The sequence below is a fragment of the Vigna angularis genome, chromosome 8, assembly GCF_016808095.1.
Source record: "Vigna angularis cultivar LongXiaoDou No.4 chromosome 8, ASM1680809v1, whole genome shotgun sequence".
In the NCBI taxonomy this organism is placed as follows: domain Eukaryota; kingdom Viridiplantae; phylum Streptophyta; class Magnoliopsida; order Fabales; family Fabaceae; genus Vigna; species Vigna angularis.
Window position 1 is genome coordinate 28430961 of NC_068977.1, and position 22952 is coordinate 28453912.

Here is a 22952-nt window from a genome sequence, read left to right on the forward strand (position 1 = left end):
CTCTCATTCCTCTCAATCCTTTCTCTTTCATCTCTCTCACTCCAACTTTTTCTCTGTCATTCCTACTGTAGTTCCAATTGAAAAAATAAAAAACACTTGCCTTTAAACAATTTGGCTTTGTAAAGAATTGAGTCATTGACATATTCACCTTCAGGCAAAGGTTCATTCAAGATCTCTTCAATTTCACCATCTTCACTAACCTCTCTAATTTCATCATCTGCATATGTTGAATCATCATCTCTAAAAAAACCTTCCCGGCCAATTACCAATTCTTTCCGATGTCATTATGCTTGTAAAAATTAGATAAAATTATATACAACAAAAATTATAAAATGAAAACTCATTATAAAGTCATTTTTTTGTAAGAAAATTTTTAACAACGAGTGTTTCTGATTTTTTTCAGGCCAATTACCAATTCCTTTGATGTCATTATGCTTGTAAAAATTAGATAAAATTAGATAAGACAAAAATTATAAAATAAAAACTCATTATAAAATCACTTTTTTGTAAGAAATTGGTTAACAGCGAGTATTTCTGATTTTTTCCAGGTCAATTACTAATTCCTTTATGTGTGAAAATTGGATAAAATTAGATAAGACAAAAATTATATGATGAAAACTCATTATAAAATCATTTTTTTGTAAGATTGTTTAACGACAAGTGTTTCAGATTTTTTCAATTGGGGTTACAGTAGGGATGACAGAAAAAAGATTGGAGTGAGAAAGATGAAAGAGAAAGGGTTGAGAGGAATGAGAGAGGTGAGTATGGGTTTGGGGTTTTTTTTAGTTTAGAGAATGAAAATTATTAAAATACCCTTAACCTTAAAACTTAGAATCCATATATATAAGGGTATTTTTGTCTACTAAAATCCGGTACACATTGCTAAAATGTACCAACTGAAAAACAGGCGTACGCGCGTTAGCAAACCCCATATATATATATATATATATATTTATATATATATATATATATATATATATATATATATATATATATAATATTAGATTAGAGCTTTATATTTTAAATTCTTTTATAAAGACTTTTATTTTTTAACCATTTATAACAAAGCATTTAAATGACCTTTTTACTCAACAATTCAATTGTCTAATGTGTTTATTGGTGCACTAAACACCCCTAATGATCATTAAACTCACTCATCCATCTAAAATAAGAAACATGAAAAAATAACTTGTAAACTTAGGAAGCTTAGAAAAACATTTTTTGGGAAATTAACTGCATCTTGTACAGTGGTCTAAAAATTATGGGTTGATAGTCATTTGAAAGCTTTTTGAGTCTAGATTCCAACAAAACAAGAATCAACTCATTTGGAGTTCGATTGAGAAAGTTAAGAACAAAACAACCAACAAAGGTTAGAGTTGGCAGAAATATATAAATCGTTAACTTTAACGAATAAACTGCACCTACTCAGATGTCCAAAAATTACAAATTAGTAGTTTGTTAACTTTCTGGCAAGTGTACCAAATCGTTCTAAGTAATAAACCGGTAAGACCGGATATCGTTTCCCAAGAGACTCGCGTAACACTTTATAATCGTATAATAATTTAACTAACTTAGACTAAGAATGCCATCTTTTTGATATGATTCAAGTGCAATAAAATTTCAATTCATATATACGTGATAAAATGAACTTCTTAGAGACTAAAGGATTGAAAGTGGTTAATGGATGATGAAACAATATGGATTTGAGATGTTGGAGAATGATTGTAATTACTACACTATCATGCAAATGCACATTACTACTTCTTCAATTAATTGCTTTTGTCAACCTTCCTATTATACTCAGACCCAATTCCTTGGTAGAAAGAGCCTAGACTCACTTTTGCAGCCCCAATCCCTTGGTAACCTAGAAAGTTCATCCGCATTACAATTAGAGGTTTACGACAACTAAAGGGTCAAGCTCCATCCCTAGATACAATCTCCCATAGGTGTTAATTCCAGTTCAAGATCCGCACAATATTTCCCAATATCAAGCAGATCTAAGATTCATGTTATGGTTGATCAAGTCACAACAAGCGTTAAGAGAAGGAAATTAAACACTCACAATCAAATGAAAGAAGCTTAAATTCATTAAACTCAAGTGCATTTACATGAAAGTTTCGTAGCTACATCATTTCCCAACAAGATGAATTTAGCTCTCCGTAGTCATGGAGAACTTGAGCTTACAATGGAGAAAAATGGATGAATGGGGATCCAAGGAGGAAGAAAGGAGAGTTCCCACTGTCCAAAACCAGCTCCCTGAGGTCCAAAAATGTGTTCCAAGCTTCAGCCGCCAAGAAGATAACACCCTCAGTTCCAGAATGCTTTAAATAGGCCTAGGGTTCCAGGTCAGCAAAAGTCGCGCCCAGCCCCCTTTCTCAGTCGCGCCCAGGCGTGAAAGTCTCTGGAAAAGTCACGCCCGGGCACCCCATTTCTCACGCCCGGGCGCGAGACTCTCTGTGAAGTCGAGCCCGGCGCCCCTTTGTCATGCCCGGGCGCGAGGTTCTCTGTAAAGTCGCGCCCGGCGCCCCTTTGTCACGCCCGGGCGCGAGTTGCTTTCCTTACTCCTCTAGCCTCCTGCTTTTGTATCTTTTCCTTGGTTCCCACTCGTAGCAGATAAGTACTTCTCCAATACATGCAAAATGCCTACAAATTTGAGGAATTAATGATGAAAACTTATATGTAAAGCATGCACTAAATTTATTCACAAACTTAGCTAAAAAGGAAGGATTAAACATGTTTCAAGCTTTTAAAGGGGTGATTTGGTATGAAAATTGGTTCAAAGATAATGGTAAAAATTACCGTTATCATAGTTATTGGAAAAATTTTTGAGTCTAGTTTTTAATAAAAACACGAATCACATCATTTGGAGGTCTGTGAAAAAAGTTATCATTAAAATAGTCAGCACATCTGGTTTTGTACAAAAAATTGTGTTGTAGGAACCCGCTATGGGAACATAAGTAGTCAAAGACATTTTACGTAATTTTTTCATATTTTTTGAATAAATGAGAATTCTTTTTAATGTTTAAGTGTGAGTAGAACTTGAAAATTGGGTTTTTGGCGGTCTTTGTTGGAGGAAAGGCCTAATGTTGGTGTCATGACCAAGTTAGGTGAAGTCCTGAAACAAGTCTAGACCTTGTTTTATTTCGTTGAAAGCCAAGAGACAAAATGGCCTACACCTGTTTCTGGACTTCACCTAACTTGGTGATGACACCAACATTGGGTCTTTCCTCCAAGATTTTTAGCTCCAAGATTTTTATCATATCTTGTTTCAAACATCTTCTCTCCAAGATTTTTAGCTCTTGTTCATACAACTGGTTCTTCTTTGCTTTTACCTGGGTTGTTAGACGACCATGCTTATCCTTTAAATACAGTACCTGATTTTTCATAAAAACTAAATTACCTTTTTCAATTATCTGACTCATGCTTAAAATATTGTTATTCAACTCGGAACATAGTAGACATCTCTAATATCTCCAACCCGTCCATTCTTCTGCATATGTCGGAATATTCCACGCCCTTTCACGACCACCTTGGAGTCATCTCCGAAAAATATAAATTTGGCCTCCACCTTGATGTTTTGATAAAAAAAATGTTATAGTTTCCATACATATGATTGCATGCCCTAGTAACTAGATACCATACCGAGTTGGTAGAAATCTCATCAGCCTTCATCTCTTCTTGATCTTTTTCTTCCTTATTTTTATCTGGTTCAAGAGCACTATATGCTTTCTCTTCCTTTTCAAGAGTCGTCTTCTTCATCTCCTCAAGCTCAACCCTCTATTTATTCATAATTTCATTAACTTCATCCAGAAGCCTCCTTATCCGCTGAATCTCTTCATCTTTTTGTTTGAATTCTTTTTCCATTTTGTCACATCTTTTACCGAGATCACTTCATCCATTATTGAGATCGAATTTTTCATGTCCATTGTATCCAAGCTCTTTACCAACAACATTTCTTCTACATCTTCAATAAGGAGATTTGTCTCCCTCTTTGTCTCTACCTTGCAATACTTTGCAATATGGCCTGCCTTACCACAATTGTAGCACTTGCTTGATCTACACTCGTTTGCATAATGGCCATACTTGCCACACTGAAAACACTCAACTCCTGACCGATCTCATCGGCCTTTTCCTCGGCCTTTCCCTTGTCCTCGGTCACTCCAATTTTGCTGATCGGTTTCCTCTTCACTATCATTCTCAAAATTACTTTGGCCATGTCCACCTCATCCTTGGCTTCCTCGCCATCTGCCGCCAGGACCTCGGCTTTGAGTAATCTTAGTTTTATTCGAGTCAAACTATACCTGTAGTGCTTGATCGTGGAGTTCCCTCTTTTTCTCTTTTTTCCTCAATTCGTGGGCTTTTAATGACCCAACTAATTCCTCCGTAGTGAGAGTTGACAAATCCTTTTGTCACTTCAATAGTGACCACGATACTTTCAAAATCATCCGTCAGATTTCTCAAGATCTTTTCCGCAACCCGGTTAGGAGGAACCTCTTATCCGTTCATTCCGAGTTGGTTGGCCATCTTCTGCACTCGAGCTATAAACTCGACAACTCCCTCATTTTCATCCATCTCCATATGTTCAAACTCTCTTCTAAGACCTTGTACTCAAACCTGCTTCACGCAGGTATCTCCTTTGTATGCCACCTTCAAAATTTTCCATGCTTCTTTTGTTGACTTTGCATTAGCTATTTTCTCGTATCCAGATTCATCCACTATATTATACAAAAAGTACAAAGTCGATTTGTCTTTCACTTGTGTATTTTTCAATGCAGCAATCTAGTTCACTTCTGATGCTCATCATTAGCGGGTTCATTGTACACGTCCTTCACTATGTCCCATACATCTTGAGATCCAAGAAGAACCTTCATCTGCAAAGACCAATTGTCGTAATTGGTATTTTCCGAAAATCGTGGCACACTCATCCCATTGACTAGTGTTGTCAAAATGGGTTGTAACCCGCAAACCAACCCGGCTCACCATAGGTTTGAGCTAGGTTGGGTTTGAAAAAAATGTAATTATTTTATGCGGGCTAGTTTTCAACCCGGGTCACCGGGTTGAACCTGTGGTGAGTCGGGTTGGCTCATCAACCCACCTAATTTAATTTAATTATTTATTAATTTGTGTTTTAATATTATTAGTTAGCATTTTTTATTATATTGTAGATGGTGATAAAGAAGAAGATGTTTTAAGGGAGAAAAATATTATAGATTTATCTATTCAAGACTCTAATATTATAAATGGACAAGTGATACAAAATGATCAATATTAAAAATTTATTTATTCACCCTTTGTACATGTTTTTGGATTATGCTTGGATTGTATGATACTTTTTTTATTTTATTTTTAATTGTCTTTGGAGTTTAACATCGTTTTAGTGTGACGTTTAATTAGATTTAAATTAAAAAAATTATTTTTTTTTATTTTAAAGAAACTTATAATTAAATGAGCAAGTGAGCCAACCCGTTTAACCCACCAACCCGTGGTAGGTCGGGCCGGATTCAAATTTTTTCAGCTTGCTAATAAGTGAGCTGGGTTGGTTTGGCTCACTAAGTGATCAACCCATGGTGAGCTCGGCTGGGTCAAGCCAGGTTACCCGTTTTGACAGCTTTACCATTGACTACCTTTGCCATCTTTCTCCCAAAAAATATCAAACACTCACTTTTTTCTCTCAAGGTGTTTGACTCTCTCCTATCTCTCTTTTGCTCTATCTTGGTACTCAGAGCATAAAGCTCTGATACCACTGTTAAGAAAATCTTACGTTACACACACTTTGATATTTTCCTAAAATTGAGTATGTTATTCATTGATAATTGAAAGTCTTTAAATAGCCATGATAGTTACAATATTATGGAAATAAAAATAAATTCTGAAAATAAAATATCAACTATCTTAAATATAAAATATGCTTAATCTATCATAAAATAATATTGTACCTAAATAAACCAAAAATCATAACTATGTATCTCTATTTTATCTCTATCAAATCAAACTAAATATTACTATACCCAAAAACTAATAAGATTTAAACAAAATTATTAATAAAACCCTAAAATTTAAGTTTATCCGAACATTATTAACTCTTTTCTACACTTTAAATGTGTTTTTATATACATGGATTTCTTATTCCTCGTCCATATTACAAATTAGAAAATTAAGCACGCCAAAAAGATAAGAAAGAAAAAATAATGGAAGTAGTCCAACCCAGAGTTATCAAATTAGGATATTATGAGAAGAAGAAAATGTAGAAAATGAAACCAAATATATTTATTTTCCTCATGTAATCTATTATATGAGAATGTATGAAAGAAATAAACGAGAATCATATATTTAAACAGGTTAACTTTATTCAATCAAAATAATTTTTCAATTAACTAATGTAACATTCCAAAAATACAGTATAAAACTATATCATAGAATACTCACAATTAAAAATATTACAGTTCAGTTTTGAAAGAGAAGAGGTACGTTTATGACCGAACGACCTTACAACAATACTCCAGAATTTAAACTTTACAAAACAAAAGTCTAGACCGAACGGTTCCAAGACTAAGCTTACACCGATCGGTTATACAAAATGGAACCAATTATAACGACCGAACAGTCCTCTGGTTTAGCTTTCACTTCCACTTCTTCCAAAGCTTCTTCCAGCAAACAATCGTCCCCTTCTGCTCACATCCACAGGATGATCATTGCAATAGGAAAAATAATCGGACGGACAACAAGACAAGACAGGAAAGTAGGGTAAGCTTATGTAATTTAATTAATTCAGTAAAACATATAATTCACACAATTCTGAGATAAATCAATAGGTCAATCATGCAACAACCAATCATACATTTCCAACTATAATCATACAACAATGCATGCAATGACCGACCACTTTACTCTGACTGTCTGAACTGTATGAATTATGTGTAGCTACGACGTTTTTGCACCCGGGTGATGTAATAGCTGGGATGCCCTCAACAGGTTCCACCCGAGGTTAGTCCGTTCCGCCCAAGTTCACCTTATGGACTAGGACCTCCTGTCATTCTCACACATGACTTACTCCTCTCTACTTGAGAATGAGTAATCACAGAATATCAGGATAAACGCCAACTAAGCATAACCAGATTCATACTCTACCATTCCAATAACCAATCCTGAGATATTCCTCCCTAGATTACTCTTTCATTTCCATACTATTCCATTCATATTACATTTTAAATACCATCATATTTCATCATCAATACAGTCAAACCGAACCAATAAAAACTAGATCCCATCTTAGAACAGAACTGAAATAGATAACCTCAGTCTTAGAAGTAGGAACGAACAAGAGAATACTTTTTATACTAACATAACCGAACACTTGGTGTAAGACCGAGCGGTCTTTCACTTATCCACAGAACAAGACCGAACGGTCCATACGAGATAAGATTCATCAGAAACATAACACTTATGATAATACGGAACGTCTACTAGATACACAACAATTTTGACCGAAAAGTCTTTACTAGAGATAACTCAAAGAATGTATGGAATACTATAGAATACATATAATTAAACCTAACCGAAAATGATGAAAGTTTTTATCAGAGACCTAAGAGTTTAAACCGAACACTACAAACTAGTGCTGAACACTATGGAGCTTGGTCGAACACTCTTAATACCTAATGCAGATACATTACGAAAAATATTATAAGACCGAGCGCTTAGTTCGAAACCGAGCACTACTAAGACCAAGCGCTTGGTTCAAAACCGAGCACCACTGAGCTTATAACAAAATGAAGGAGTATATATATCTAATACAATTACATAACACTTATTTTCAATCATCGAAACAATTTCGAGTTTAAATTTGAAAAAGGGAACAAATACTCTCGTATCTCTACCTTCAAAATCCAAAACATTTTCCCCAAACGACACTTCCTGGACTGATAGAGATCTTCACATATCTCTTCTTCTATTGTTACCGATCGGTGGAAGGTAGGAAGAGGTCGTTCGGTCTGATACCATGTAAGTGTTTGAGAAAGAGAGTAGCGAAAGAGCTTCAAAGAAAAGAATAATAATGAATGAATTCAAGTAAAAGTATATTGAGTTACAGCGGAAGCAAAGAATATATACAAAGAGAAAATAAAAACAAAACTAACAAACTATTTAATAAGATACTAAAACACTACAACCGATCGACTTTCATGATTCTACCGTTCGGTAGCATTCAGCTGTTCGGTAGCTACACTGCCTTCAGGAATTCGGTAGTCTTCAGTCGTTCGGTTCCCGTCTTCTTCTCCCTCACCGCTTGGCCTCTTCCTGCCTTCCATCGTTCCGTAACAGCAGAAGAAGAGATATGTGAAGATCTCTATCATGGACCTCAGCTTTCTCATGCAAAGCACTCTCCTCCTTGTGGTTGCACGCTATAACCGCAACGCCGTGCTTCGAAGCGAGTCCGAGCATGGCAGGTTCAGGGATTGCAGATTTAGGGTTCGAGTGTTTATTTCGCCTTGGAGAGTGCAGCAAAATTTGAGGGTTCTCGAGGCGACGAATATGGAGCTGGTGGTAGGAATCAGATCATGGAGCTAGTTCGGGCTGAGGGTTTGTGTGGCTTGGTGGCGGTGAGGCATTGGACTGCAGTTCGCAACGCTTTCTTCTCGATGACAAATGCTCCAATGTCTTCATGGAAAAGTGAAATTGCGTTTGGTTCGTGACTTTGGGTGTGGTTCGAAAAGTGGGATTTGTATAAAAACTTGTACTACAAGATCTAGCTGTGGTAACATAGGTGACCATAGTATAAATTTTTATATTTTTGGCATAAATTCAATGATTTTGGTGTGATGTTGTTGTTTAAGTGTGTTTTAGTGTGGGAAGTCATGTTTGGCCACCCAATGTTGAACATAAAAAACAATTTTGTTGAGTTGAACAAGTTAGGTGAAGTCCTGAAACTTCTGGACCAAAAAACACACTTGTAATCGATTACAAGTCCTTGATAAGCGATTACACGAACAAAAAGTGGGATTTGTATAGAAACTTGTACTGCAGGAGCCAGTTGTGGTAACATAGGTGACCATAGTATAAATTTTTATATTTTTGGCATAAATTCAATGGTTTTGGTATGATTTTGTTGTTTAAGTGTGATTTTAGTTTGGGAAGTCATGTTTGGACACCCAATGTTGGACATAAGAAGTCACTGAGACCAAGAAGTCATAAATGTGTCTTTAAATGTTCTCTTCTTAAATGTTCTCCTCACAACCTCCACTGAAGAATTACGTGCACCCTTGTTAAATGTTCTCTTTAACAACCTCCTGAAGAAGATAGTGAAATGTGTCTTTAATGAAGAAAGATGGTAGACGGCACAAAGTTCACGTACCAAAAAAAACACGGCGCAGCCACAACAGCTAGAACGCACAAGGCAAATACGGGAGAGGGCTTCAATGGTGCACAAGCCGGACGTCCAAGACAACGAGAAGATGAGGCTTTAGGTTTCAAAAGGACAAATATAAGAGAAAAAGAGAGATGAGAGAACGAGAGAGATGACAAAAAGCGAGAGAGATAAGAGAGCAAACTGCGAATGAACAATGAATAGGAAAACCTCGAAACGAAATTTTGTATTTTTTCCTACCAATAATGCCCTCGCCTGATGAAAAACCTATTCATTATTTTTTTTTAAACATCAACCAATGGACAAACGCCACGTGACGTTGTCAAAACTGTGTCAAGAAAACGTTGTTAAAGAAGCGTTTTCGTTAAGAATATATCTTGATCATTCATTGACGCATTGTAAATTCAAAACAAAATTTTACACTCAAATCATGCACTATTTCGGTTCTCCTAACATAAAAAAGCTTGTATTACCAATGAAAGCGACTAAACAGAGAGAAAACATCATACAAACTGATACAAGGTATACCTGTTCATATTTTTATGGCTAGAAATCACCTTGTAATGTCTCTCCTGTTAGCAGCTGAAAGGAAACCCCTTGACTGAGCAAGTAACCTTCTAACCTTCAAAACTATGGTGACATAAATCACATCTTTCAAGTGGTCAATAAAATCATAATAAGCATGCCTCCAAGTTCTGTTGAAGAAAATAGCACTGCAAACCCCCCAAAATCCTGCTGCAAATCCAACTCCCATTCCAATGTAAAACTCTGATGTTGCAAGGAAATTTCCATCAGCATGTATAACAGTAGCATTCTCAGATATCCCTTCTTTGCTTGTGCAATTATTTGTTATAGGAGGACCACAGAGCTCAGGATTTCCTGTGTAGCTAAGTGTTTCAAAGCTCTGAAGTTGGGTGCTTGTGGGAATTCTGCCAGATAAGCTGTTGTATGATAGATTCAGGAAACTGAGGAATGACAAATCAGACAAGCTTTGAGGGATTTCACCTGAAATGTGATTTAATGAGAGATCAAGGGATTCTAACAATTTCATTTTTCCCATGTCTTTTGGTATCTCTCCAGATAGAATGTTTCTTGACAAGTTCAAAAACCGCAAAGCAGATAGCTTCGAAATTTCAGGTGGAACTGTTCCAGACAGCTTATTACTTGAAAGATCAATCATTCTCACCAGTATGAGGTTGTCTCTGTACTCTAACTCATCACCTTTGGGAACTAACTCAAGACTTTCCTTGTAGTTGTTATAACTGAAGTCAGAGCCATATGAATAACTCAAAGGGTTGGCAAAGAAGTCATCTTCGCCAGCCATTGTCTTCATCTTATCCAAACAATTTGGAATGGATCCTGACAGGCTATTATTGGCAAGATCCAGCACTATAAGGGAAGAAAGTTGACACATGTTTTGAGTAATGCTGCCACTGAAGTTATTGGATCTTAGACGAAGAACTATTAGATATTGCATTTCCCACATCCAAGTTGGTATTGTGTCAGAAAGTTGGTTATTACCCATATCAATAAACTTCATTGTAGAGCAATTTTGCAGGGTCGAAGGAATATATTCTGAAATGCTGTTGTCATTTAGCAACAGAGACTCAAGTTGAGACAGATACCCAATGGAGTGTGGAATTTCACCAGAAAAGCTGTTAGAACCCAAGTTCAAGTGCACCAAGGCTTGCCAATGAACCCAACACTGACCAAGATCACCAGATAAGACATTATTTGAGACATCCAGCACACTTAACTTGTTAGTAGCACTTTTCTTTCCACATAATAAGGGAGAAACCGTTCCAGAAATTGAGTTATTGGCAATATTCAGCACTTCAACATTTGCAGACACACTTGGCAATCTACCCTTGAACAAATTAGAACTCAGGTTTATGACGCTGGAATTTAGAAAGATGTTTGATACCTCTCCTCTTAACAGATTGTTTGACAGATCCAGGAATTCCAGTTGCAGACTCCAATTCCAAAACCAACTTGGAACCAAATCTGAAATACCTGCCTTAGACATTGTCAATACCTTGACAGAACTCTGGTTTTTCAGCCATTCTGGAAACTTGGGCCCTATTCCAAAGGAGCTGAGTAAAACATATTCAAGCTGAAATGGAGGAACCCATCTAGAGTTAACACTGAGGAACAAGTTTGTTGAAGATAAACGCAGTTCCTTTAATTTCAGAAGTTTTACAAAATGATTCTCTTCTAGTGATCCTTCCAACAAATTTGATGAAAGGTCTAATGTCACTAAATTTGAGAGAGTTCCAAGAGTTACAGGCATATCACCAGTCAGAGAATTAGCTCCAAGGTTTAATATCTGCAGCTTTTGGAGGAACCTAAAACTCTTAGGAATGGTCCCATTCAGCCGGTTGTGAGCCAGGTTCAAAGTCCTCAAGGATGATAAGTTTGCAAATGATGCAGGAAGTGGACAAATAAAGGTATTATTACTGAGATCTAGAACTTCAAGATGCTTGAGCTGACTTAATGAAATAGGAAGTGCTCCACCGAGTTGGTTGCCATGCAAGCCTAGAATTTTTATGTTTTGAAGGCTTGACAATTGTTGTGGGATTTCTCCATGTAAAAGGTTACTGTGTAAATCGAGTTGGACAAGAGTTGTACTGAGATTGGATAGCCATGAAGGGATTTCCTGATTGAGATTATTATTTGAAAGATCAAGGACTTGGAGATATGTGAAGTTGGTTTTTCCTTTAGGTGGTCCCAAGTTATCAATTTGACAGTTCTCTAAGTGTAGTTCTGATAGAGAAGGAAGTGCACTCAGTACTTGAAGCCAATCAGCTTCTTTGTGAAGGTCTACATAACTCAAATCAAGGTATTCCAAGGAAGAAAGCCTTGATATCCAATTAAGATTATCTATCTGAAGAGCATAATTGTAGCCAAGATTAAGGTGCTGCAGGTTTGATAGATTTCCTAGTTGGTGAGGGATTAGTCCCATGAACCCACTTAAGCTAAGGTCCAAGTATCTAAGACTCTTCATTGAGCCTAGGAAGCTTGGTATTGGACTAAGAACAAAATAATTTGAACTCAAATCCAAACGAGTCAAAGATTTTAGTTCAAGCAGGGAAGGACTAATCTCACCACTCAATTCCCTATAGGGAGAGGTCACAGATGTGTTAAGATTGAGTTCCATGACTTGACCAGTGAAGTTGTTGCAGCGAACCCCTGCCCATGAACAACAATCTTCTTCTTCAGACCATGATGAAAGCCTGTTTGAAGGGTCTGCTAGTCCATGCTTGAAGCTGAGCAGTGCATTCTTTTCTTTCTCACTGCAACTTATGTTGAGCCCTGCTACCATGCTTTCTCTAAAGTGGAGTGTTGTCAACAAAATCAAGAGAAGAAATAGAGTTGCATATGACACTTCCATGAGGAAGTAGTAACTGAATCCAAAGTTTTCTGGTGCTTGGAATTTAGTACTAAAGGCTATATATATCATAGAGGGTTTGCAAGTGAAATTCTGTACCACCAATGGTGGTTGCAGACTTGTGTAGTGATGTATATGACTAGAATATGAGTCATTTAAGATTAAAAAGTGTCTAATCGGGCATCCATTACTATGTACTAGTTTATTTTGTGCAAAATGTAGAGAAAGTTATGTAAGTGCTACTGGTGCTGATATTCAATCAAAATTGAATTTTATTTTGATAATATGCGGATTATTGAATTTTTAACCGCATCTGGATTTGTCGTAAATTTTGCACTAGATATAAGTCGATAGTCGATAATGGTTTAATAGCAAATCGAATAATAAGTCTACAAACAAAAAAATATCACTAAAATAAATTTTAATTTATGATTATAAAACTATGTTAAAAAGAAAATTTTAACTTTAACTTAATTTCACAAAATTAGTACATAGGATAAAGCTTAAATTCAATTATATATTAAATTTGTCTTATTTTTATAAAGTTTAAATTCAGTTATATATTAAATTGGTCTTATTTTTAAATTGATGTGAAACTTTTAATCGTAACCATGGATTATATACCAGTTTAAACAAAAGCATGAAGAACTACGTGTAAAATCCTTGAACATAACTTGTAAGAAATGTTATTAAGACAATGATTAAGACAACAGTGGACACTGCCGTAAATTATACAAACTTGCAATCAGTGTTCATGTCAATGTTTTATGCCCTGGTTTGGTAACTTTGGATTCTACGTCAAAGAACTCGGTCTTCAACTTTTGTCCTTTTATTATTATGGTGGAAAGAAATCGAATTTCAAGGTACAATATCGAATTTCAAAGAACTCGGTCTTCAACCGTTTGTTTTGGTGTCTGAAAATCTCACATAATTCCAAATGCTGCGGTAGAAATTGACTTAGTGGTGCATATGTAATGGGTGCACAAAAACTCATGTACCAACCCATTATTGAAAGTAGCATAAGTATTTTTTCAAGTGCTTTCCATTTTGGTGAACTTCTTTTTGTTTCCAGTTATGGATTTCATGATTTTTTTCTACATAAACTGCAACTACCTTTTGGTGACTGGTGTGAAAGCTATGCAGACAAATTATGTGCAAGCTCCACTTGCCCATTAACTGCAAGTTGTAGCACATTGTAGTGGATAAAGCAATGGCAATATTCCAACTACTACCACTTAATCAGTAATTTTTTATTGTGGTTTTAGATGACTTGTAAAAAGATACCAGTGATTTATATAAATAAATTAAACATCCGTTATAACTTAAAAAAATCAAATTACAAACAAATTATAAAGAGTTTAATGGCCATATAACATCAATGCTATTATGTTAGTGTAATCTTTAGATTATTAATTAATAAAGTTTTTCTAAATATAGTTTTAAAATGATTACCAAAAAAAAATGTGATTGGATAATAATTAAAAAAAGTTTTAATAGATCCCTAGTGTGGTTTATTTTTCAAACTAACCATAATAATATTTAGGAAAAAACATTGATATGATGGACTAGGTCATTCTGGGTGTGGTGTGGGGACCAAACATGGAAAGTTTGGTGAGGAATTTTGGAATCTTTATGCATGTTTTTCCTTTATTCATATTAGAAGAACAAATGTCTTCACTTTTAACTGCAAGATGTTACTTTATTTTCATTTTCTTCAGAAGTTGGTACAAGGAACAGTGAAAATAAACTGTTTTCATTGTTTCTTCTATATACACAAAACATAAAAAGAATATTTTCACCAAATAAGTTCAAATGCTTGCTCAATGTTCAACGCAACCCAGCAAGAGCAGTTCCTTTCTGTTTGTAATTGTCTAACATTTAACTTTCACGTAAAACTTTCAATTGATTTAACACTGTTTTTGTCTATCACGTATGTATCTAACTTACATATATTTTTTTCATTTCCCATGGTTATTCTTTCTCAAATTTGATGGCAGCATTTTGTACTGGACCTTACACCTTTCATTAGCAAAGTGAACATATAAAATGAAAGGCTTCAACTCTTAGTGTTGGAAAGATGTACTTTGGAAGATAAAAAACACGTAAAAAATTGGCATGTGATTATTGTCCAGAAAGGCCTAATTACAGTGGACAATAAAATAAACTGGTAGTGGACAACTTGCTTATACAATATTGGAAATTATTCAGATACTAGTCTACAAGCTGGAATGCTTCTGTGAGTTCACATTGCAACCTTAGAATATTTTTTCTTCTCAGTTTCCATATTCTCAAACATTTGGTGGGAATACCCATCAACATTACACTACAAAACCATCTGATAAATTCAATCATGAACAAGACATTTCATATGTAGTAGCACTACAACTTAACAAATTCTACCTATAACCCTGTTGTGTGTATTAATCATAAATCTTTTTTCATACCCTATAACTACAAGTCTATATAATCTGTCTCTACCCACTCATTCATTCATCTGAATTGAAAATGTATTCCAGAGCTGCACCGCCACACATACTAGTGTTAGCAATAACATTGGTGTTGGTTATGCATGCAAAGGGGGAGTCAGCTCAAGAGAAACAGAAATGTGCAGAATCACTGACAGGGGTTGCAACGTGTCTGCCATATTTGGGTGGTGAGGGAAGAGCACCAACAGCAGATTGTTGCAGTGGTCTCACACAAGCCTTGAAGAGCAACAAGAAGTGCATCTGCGTTATTCTCAAAGACAGGGATGATCCTGACCTTGGCTTGAAGATTAATATTACAACTGCTGTTGGTCTCCCCTCTCTTTGCAAAACACCTGATAATCTCTCCCAGTGTCCTGGTATGTTCAAATCAAACTTTCCTTTTCCTTAAAGAACACAACATTACTGTGTCTTGTTCCATTTTCTATGCAATGAATGGTTTATCATTCATAAGTTGATGACAATATATCATTAAGAGGGAAAAAGGGGTTTTAAGGGTATGTTTGATTTTACTTTTCAGACAGATTGTGGAAAATGGTGTTGGTACAGAGAGTGAGATTGAAGGAGAGCTTGAATAAGATGAATACAGTACAAAACAAGATGAGAGAAAGAATTTTCTAGTTGTTACTTTTTTTCTCCAAAAAGAAAAAAACAATTATTTTGAAAACTATTCTAGAAAAAACTGATTGGGTGCTTAAGGTAGAAATATTCAATGTATCTTCTTGTAATATTGGTGAGATGTTATATTTATAGAATTAGATACAGTAATTATCCACCTTATTATTAGATAGTAGGACAGTGAGTCTAGTGAAATAAAATGGAACAAAATTAAGATTTATGTTCTTAAATGTGCTTCAAGTTTAATCTAAAACCTACATATATTAGACTTCCGGTTCTAAGAACGAAACGAAACTCATTATCCTGATAAACCTAAAACAAATTCTAAAATTTCTATATTTTGAACAAAAACTGATTGCTTGGTATCAAGCCATTAATTTTCCATAAACAATGACATGTTTGAAAAAGAGAAAAAGTGTTTCTAAAAGTGTCCACAAATTATTCTGATATTTTTCAACTCAGAAAATTAAAGATATTGGAGATTTGATTCATCTAAAAAAATTCTTGTTTGAAATTATTTGAGCAGCACTTCTGCACTTGGATCCTAAATCACGGGAAGCCCAAGCTTTTAATCAAAAGGGTCAGAACTCCAATGGTGACTCTGCCCGTCCTTCTCCCAGTTCCTCTGGTAGTGATCCTTTCAAAGAAATATTCGTTTTTGGATATTATTTTTGACTTTGTTGAGAGTTGGATTTAATGATGTAGTATTAAAATTTGCATTTATCTATAATGTGTTGTTTTGTTATTCAGCTAGAGCAAGTTCTGAAAATGGTAGAAACCAGGGGACTCATGAAACGGACACAGCAAAGAATGATGCATCTTATAAAGGAAAGAGATTGTTAGAAAGATTTCTTGCAGTTGCAGGGCTTGTAATTTGGGTTTTTTGAGCTCAGTCAGATACTACCAAATACGTTGTCTATGAAAATATTGAAGATTGTTAAATTTTATGCAGAATTTGAGCAGAGTACGTTTACAACTGCTACATTTATCTGTCATTACAAACTTGCCTACGAAATATAATTCTACAATAGTTGACTCAATGAGAAAGGATTCTTACTTCGTCAACTCTAAAGTTTTTTTCCTTTGACTCTTTCTAACTTTTTTTTTTTTTTACTTTCTCAGTTCTTCCTTTTCCCTTTTCTTGAGTATTTTTTTTTCAGCAAAAAGAGGGTTTTTTCATACATTCTTATGGTGATATTTTTTCCTTTGTCTACCTTTTTCAGCATTGTTTCGACTTAAATACCCTTCTTTCTCACATATTTCTTTTATGGTTCACACCTTTGAGAAAAGATTAAAAAATATATTTGTTATCAACTTTGAAAATTTTAACACCTATCCTAGACTTTCAAAATGTTAAGATAGGATTATAATTTCACAAGATAAATCCTAACAACAATTCTTAACAAATAGGCTAATAAGTTTATTCCAAATATTGGTCAATTAGAATTTTTTAAATACTAACAGAAAAATTAACCCGTTCGATGTCCTATTGGGAAGTAAAAGATTTGAGATATATATGTATGATAGAATCAATATTACTCAGAAATAAAAATTTAATTATAAAATATTCGTCACTAAATTTTAACAATAAATCAGAAAAATTCATTCAAAATTATTTAATTGATAGATATTATGATATTTTAAATTTTAAATCCTAAACTTAAATATCAAATAATCAAAATTACTAATAATAATAAAAAATGTTAATAAAATTTTTATCGATAAATTTTGTTAACAAATTGAATAATCCATTAATAGTTTACCTATAGATAAATATTTATATATCGTGATTTTCTTTTTCATCAGTGTTACCTTGACCTCCATCCATCATTAATGTTGTGTTTTCTGTTATGATATCTTTATCCTCCTCTTTCTCTTCTTAGTCTTTTCTTTTTCTCATTTATCTCTCAAAAATTTACATCAAATATTTCACTTAATATGACGAAAAAGTTGGTATATATTTTAATGATAGATTTAAGAAAAAAATCATCGTCAACAAATTTTTAAAAAATTCAATTATAAATATATTTTATCACGAAATGAAAAACATAAACTTTGACATTTCTTTTATCGATGGAATTTAGAATAAAAAATATTTGTTGGTAAAAAAATTATAAATTACAAGCAAGTTTTATCAACAAATTTTACCTATAAGTCTATTATTGATAAAAATATTTATCAATAAAAAAAATTAATTTACCAACAAATTTTATCAATAAATTTTATTAAATAATTTATTATCATAGAAATATTCGTGAAGTAAGAAAGTAATTTCTTCTTAAGTAAATATAAAATTTTAAGTATTTAAGACACATAAAGTTAATATCACATATATTAAAAATACTTAAATTTGAGAGTTAAAATTTAAGGTTTAAATATTCGGTTAGTCCTATGAGTTTTTGTTTTTTAAATTATTAAAATTAAATCTATATATTTATAAGTTTTGGTAAACGATGTTAAGAGATATTTAACTGTATTTTTTTTAAATGACGTGGTATTTTAATTTAAATTGAAGTTACGTGGAAAAGTAAATGCTCCTTCCACAACTGAACAACGCGCCGCGCTACTGTGAGTGGAGGAATCTGACCCGTTGGAGGAGTACAAAGCGAAGACAGGTTTTTCAGATTTTATACTGTGTCTGTATCGTCTCTTTTTCCCTTTTGCAGTGACCAAGCTTTTACTGACACGAAAAATAGAGGAAAAGAATGTGAAACTTGAAATCCAAAAATTGCGTCTCATCTTTAGAACTGAGACTTTCCGGCCTGAGAATTTAGGTCAGAATGATTGGGAACGTTTGCTTCTCATTTTTTGTTATTGGTGTTTTGGTTTTCCCGATTATGGCTGCCACTTATGAACTTGAGATCCTCTGTTTCACCAGATCACCACATTCCTCACTTCCCTTCCACGGCAATGAAGAACACTAAAGCCATTGTTGATTTAAGTGGATTTGAGGGAGAGGATTTAAAGATAATTTTTTTTATTATTTTTTTGAGTAAATTTGGAGGTAAATGAGAATGAATTTGAAAATAAAATTTGAGAGAATTAGTATAGAATTGTATTGACATGACAAATTAAAAAAAATTATTTTCAAATTCACTTTCATTTACCTTCAAATTCGCTCAAAAAATTGACAAAAAAAATTATCTTCAAATCCTCTCAACTCTCCTCAAATCCCCTCAAAAGAACAGACCCTAAGAATCTTTGCCATGTAATAATCCTTTAATTTAAATAAAAATTTTACCTAATCAAATAATCCACACCAGCATAAACACGTCCACAATTTAACACTGTCATCACAATTTAACACGTTAGAAAAAACTTAATAGAGAGAATTTGATTGAACTCAAATTTTTTTAAACCAAAATTTAATTAAACATAAATTTTAGTATTATCATCATTATCAACCTATATATCATGTTGTGTTGCATTTTTATTTAAAAAATAATAATTTCCTAACTTTAGAAAATATACTAACTATTATGGTTAAAGCCTAAAACTCATAATGAAAATATAAGGTTTGTTAATTGCCGGTAAGAGTAGAATCACTAGTGCAGAAACGGCTTTTCACGTCCCCCAATAGACGTCCGTCCAACGAATCCCCAACGTCTATAATTGACCGGTGGCATAATAGTAAATAAGTGGAACTATAGACGTCCGTCCGTGGTCGACACGGACGTTTATAACATTATAGACGTCCGTCCCAAGGGGACGGACGTTTTAAAGGCTGCCGTAGTCAATCCCTGAACGTCCGTCCTGGGTCGAGCAGGACGTTTATAACATTATAGACGTCCGTCACAAGGGGACGGACGTTTTAAAGGCTGCCGTAGTCAATCTCTGAACGTCCGTCCTGGGTCGAGCTGGACGTTTATAACATTATAGACGTCCGTCACATGGGGACGGACGTTCTAAAGGCTGCCGTAGTCCATCTCTGAACGTCCGTCCTGGGTCGAGCTGGACGTTTATAACATTATAGACGTCCGGCCCAGGGGGACGGACGTTTTTAAAGGCTGCCGCGTTGCAATCCTTGAACGTCCGTCCTGGGTCGAGCTGGACGTTTATAACATTATAGACGTCCGTCCCAGGGGGACGGACGTTTTTCAAGGCTCATGGAACGTCCGTCCTAAGGTGAGCGGACGTCCGTGCGCGTGGCTAGTACGTTCACTAACCTCGAACGTCCGTCCTGGGAGAGCCCGAACGTCCGCCCCTCAGAACGGACCTTCAGAGGACTGACAGAGTGGATGGGGTAATGATTACTTTAAGTCCTCTGAACGTCCGTCCTGAGGGGCGCGGACGTCTATAATATTATAGACGTCCGCGCCCCATAGGACGGACGTTCAGAGGACTTAAAGTAATTTTTAACCCCAGCCACTCTGTCAATCCTCTGAACGTCAGTTCTGAGGGGCGCGGACGTCTATAATATTATAGACGTCCGCGCCCCATAGGACGGACGTTCAGAGGACTTAAAGTAATTTTTAACCCCAGCCACTCTGTCAGTCCTCTGAACGTCAGTTCTGAGGGGGCGCGGACGTCTATAATATTATAGACGTCCGCGCCCCATAGGACGGACGTTCAGAGGACTTAAAGTAATTTTTAACCCCAGCCACTCTGTCAGTCCTCTGAACGTCCGTTCTGAGGGGGCGCGGACGTCTATAATATTATAGACGTCCGCGCCCCTCAGGACGGATGTTCAGAGGACTGACAGAGTGGCTGGGGTAATAATTACTTTAAGTCCTCTGAACGTCCGTCCTGTGGGGCGCGGACGTCTATAATATTATAGACGTCCGCGCCCCTCAGGACGGACGTTCAGAGGACTGACATGTAGTTGAATCGTTTAGGGTTTTCATCAGAATTTTAGACGTCGGTTTTGGGACGGACGTTGATAAAATTATAGACGTCCGAGCCATGGGAACGGACGTTTAAAGCCCCGCGAAATTCAAATTTTAAATTCGTTACACGTCATATTAGTGGCGGGCCGGACGTCTATAATATTATAGACGTCCGGCCCACGTGGCTCGGACGTCTATGTTCATTAAAATGGAAACCGCGAACCGAGACCATTCACTCGTCTTCTTCCCCGCGAACGCCGTCTCTGCTGCTGCGCCGTTGAGTTTCCAGGTTGGTTTTCTCACTTTTGGACCGTTTAAAATTACATTTAATCCGATTACATTGCTCTGTGATGAAATGTCTTTGATTTGAACCGATTAAAAATTGTTTTCGGTCCGTTTTTTTGCAGACTCTTGCGTGTTCTTGGACGGCTTCCTTGACTCTTTTTGGACTGCGTGTTAGGCCGTTTACTCCTCCACTTCCCCCCTTCGCATTTGGAATCTACTTTTCAGGTTAGCTTGTTGGTTGAAAATTTTGTGTATGCATGTATGTGGATTTTGTGTATGGACGTTTTTGACTGTAAAATGTGTATTAGTTATGTTATTGTGTTAAACGATTAATGCGAAATGTGTATTACTGTATGGACGTTTTTGACTGTTAAATTTTGTGTATGCATGTATGTGTTATTGTGTAAAATGTGTATTAGTTATTGCCATACATTGAGTGACACTTAGTTCCCGTTTGAAATTTAAGACAAACGATTAATCTTTTAATCGTTTGTGTTAAATTTTGAATTGTCTGATTGGACAGTTTGAGAAAATTAATTTTCATAATTTAAAATACCATGTCAATTGGAGTTTAAGGATAAGATTGATGAAATTTCGGTTCAATATACTTGTGTTGTTCTCCGGATGCATATTTGATTGTGGTCATCGTTGACTACTCTCATTTCGTGTATTTTGGAGACCAATGCGAAATGCTGCCGAAATTGTATCAATTTTATGACGTAGACTTCAATGCACGTGGCTGAGCAAATTATGAAAATTAATTTTTTTGAATGGGTAGGGCCTAACCTTGTGAGAGTTAAAACACTTGAACTGATGATTTTACGAACATAGTATGGATCGAAGATGGATGAACGAACGTCGCATGAGTGAAGAATATGACAAGGGTGTTTCGCAGTTCTTGCAATACGTTGAACAAAATGCTAAGTCTGTCAACGGGACATATTTTTGTCCTTGTGTGCGTTGTCTTAATCAAATACGCCAAGACTTAGGCAATGTGCGTGACCATCTATTCATGTATGGCATAATGAGGACTTATACAGTTTGGACTTGGCATGGAGAAGTACTTGAGCAGCCTACCACGTCACGAGGAACAAATTATGTGGAAGAATGGATGAGTGACCATTTAGAGGACATGATACGTGATGTCGGTGAAGATAATTTTGGAAGGGCTAATTTGTATGATACTCTTATTAATGATTCAGAGCAACCGTTGTTCCCAGGATGCTCAAACTTTACACGCTTGTCTTCAACTTTAAAGTTGTTTAGTTTAAAAGCAAGGAATGGATGGACCGATAAAAGTTTCACCGAGTTGTTGGAGTTGTTGAAGGAGATGCTTCCAGAAAATAATACTCTACCTATTCGTAATTACGAGGCCAAAAAAATTTTATGTCCAATGGGTCTTGAATATCAAAAGATACATGCTTGTCCTAATGATTGTGTTTTGTACACAAAGGAGTTTGCTTCGTTAAACTATTGTCCAACATGTGGTTTATCCCGTTTTAAAAAGAAATCTGACAGAGTCACTGGTAATGAAGGTAATGATGGTGCACCTGCTAAGGTGATGTGGTATTTGCCTATAATACCTAGGTTCAAACGTATGTTCTCTGTTAAAGAAGATGCAAAGAACCTTAAATGGCACTCTAACGAAAGAAAGTGCGATAATCTTCTTCGACACCCTGCTGATTCTCCACAATGGAAAAAGATTGATGACAAATTCCCTGAATTTGGTGCAGATCCAAGAAACTTAAGGCTTGCACTTGCAACTGATGGTATGAATCCTTATGGAAACTTAAGTAGCAAACACAGTTCGTGGCCAGTTATGTTGATGATTTACAATCTTTCTCCTTCGTTGTGCATGAAGAGAAAATATGTGATGTTGACCATGATGATATCGGGTCCTAGACAACCTGGAAATGACATTGATGTTTACTTAGCACCTTTAATTGATGATTTGAAATTGTTGTGGGAAGAAGGCATCGACGTGTTTGATT

At 35.5% G+C, this 22952-nt stretch overlaps 2 protein-coding genes across 3 annotated transcripts; one reads left to right on the plus strand and one right to left on the minus strand.

The window, feature by feature from the left end:
* Positions 1–6427: 6427 nt before the first annotated feature.
* LOC108345345 (receptor-like protein EIX2) lies at positions 6428–12992 on the minus strand. 2 transcript variants are annotated; one of them, XM_052867708.1, is made up of 2 exons: positions 9919–12992; positions 6428–6668 (listed from the first exon to the last, which is right to left on the minus strand). In XM_052867708.1, exons 1-2 carry the CDS (start codon positions 12819–12821, stop codon positions 6614–6616), a joined length of 2958 nt encoding a protein of 985 aa, XP_052723668.1. In that variant the 5' UTR covers positions 12822–12992; the 3' UTR covers positions 6428–6613. The 2 variants fall into 2 exon arrangements, with proteins under 2 accessions (XP_052723668.1, XP_017439432.2); XM_017583943.2 differs by having other exon boundaries at positions 9890–12992.
* Positions 12993–14998: 2006 nt separating this feature from the next.
* LOC108345398 (non-specific lipid transfer protein GPI-anchored 14) lies at positions 14999–16915 on the plus strand. The gene is made up of 3 exons (XM_017583996.2): positions 14999–15591; positions 16377–16478; positions 16601–16915. Exons 1-3 carry the CDS (start codon positions 15255–15257, stop codon positions 16735–16737), a joined length of 576 nt encoding a protein of 191 aa, XP_017439485.1. The 5' UTR covers positions 14999–15254; the 3' UTR covers positions 16738–16915.
* The last annotated feature ends 6037 nt before the right edge of the window (positions 16916–22952 follow it).

What these genes read in the sequence shown, in the direction of transcription:
- LOC108345345 (XM_052867708.1), bottom strand. Translation starts at nt 12,821, where the DNA reads ATGATATATATAGCCTTTAGTACTAAATTCCAAGCACCAGAAAACTTT. An exon ending in AACAGGAGAGACATTACAAG is followed by an intron (nt 6,669 to 9,918) that starts GTGATTTCTAGC and finishes GGATGTGAGCAG; the next exon opens with AAGGGGACGATTGTTTGCTG.
- LOC108345398 (XM_017583996.2), top strand. Translation starts at nt 15,255, where the DNA reads ATGTATTCCAGAGCTGCACCGCCACACATACTAGTGTTAGCAATAACA. An exon ending in TAATCTCTCCCAGTGTCCTG is followed by an intron (nt 15,592 to 16,376) that starts GTATGTTCAAAT and finishes TTATTTGAGCAG; the next exon opens with CACTTCTGCACTTGGATCCT. An exon ending in TCCTTCTCCCAGTTCCTCTG is followed by an intron (nt 16,479 to 16,600) that starts GTAGTGATCCTT and finishes TTTGTTATTCAG; the next exon opens with CTAGAGCAAGTTCTGAAAAT.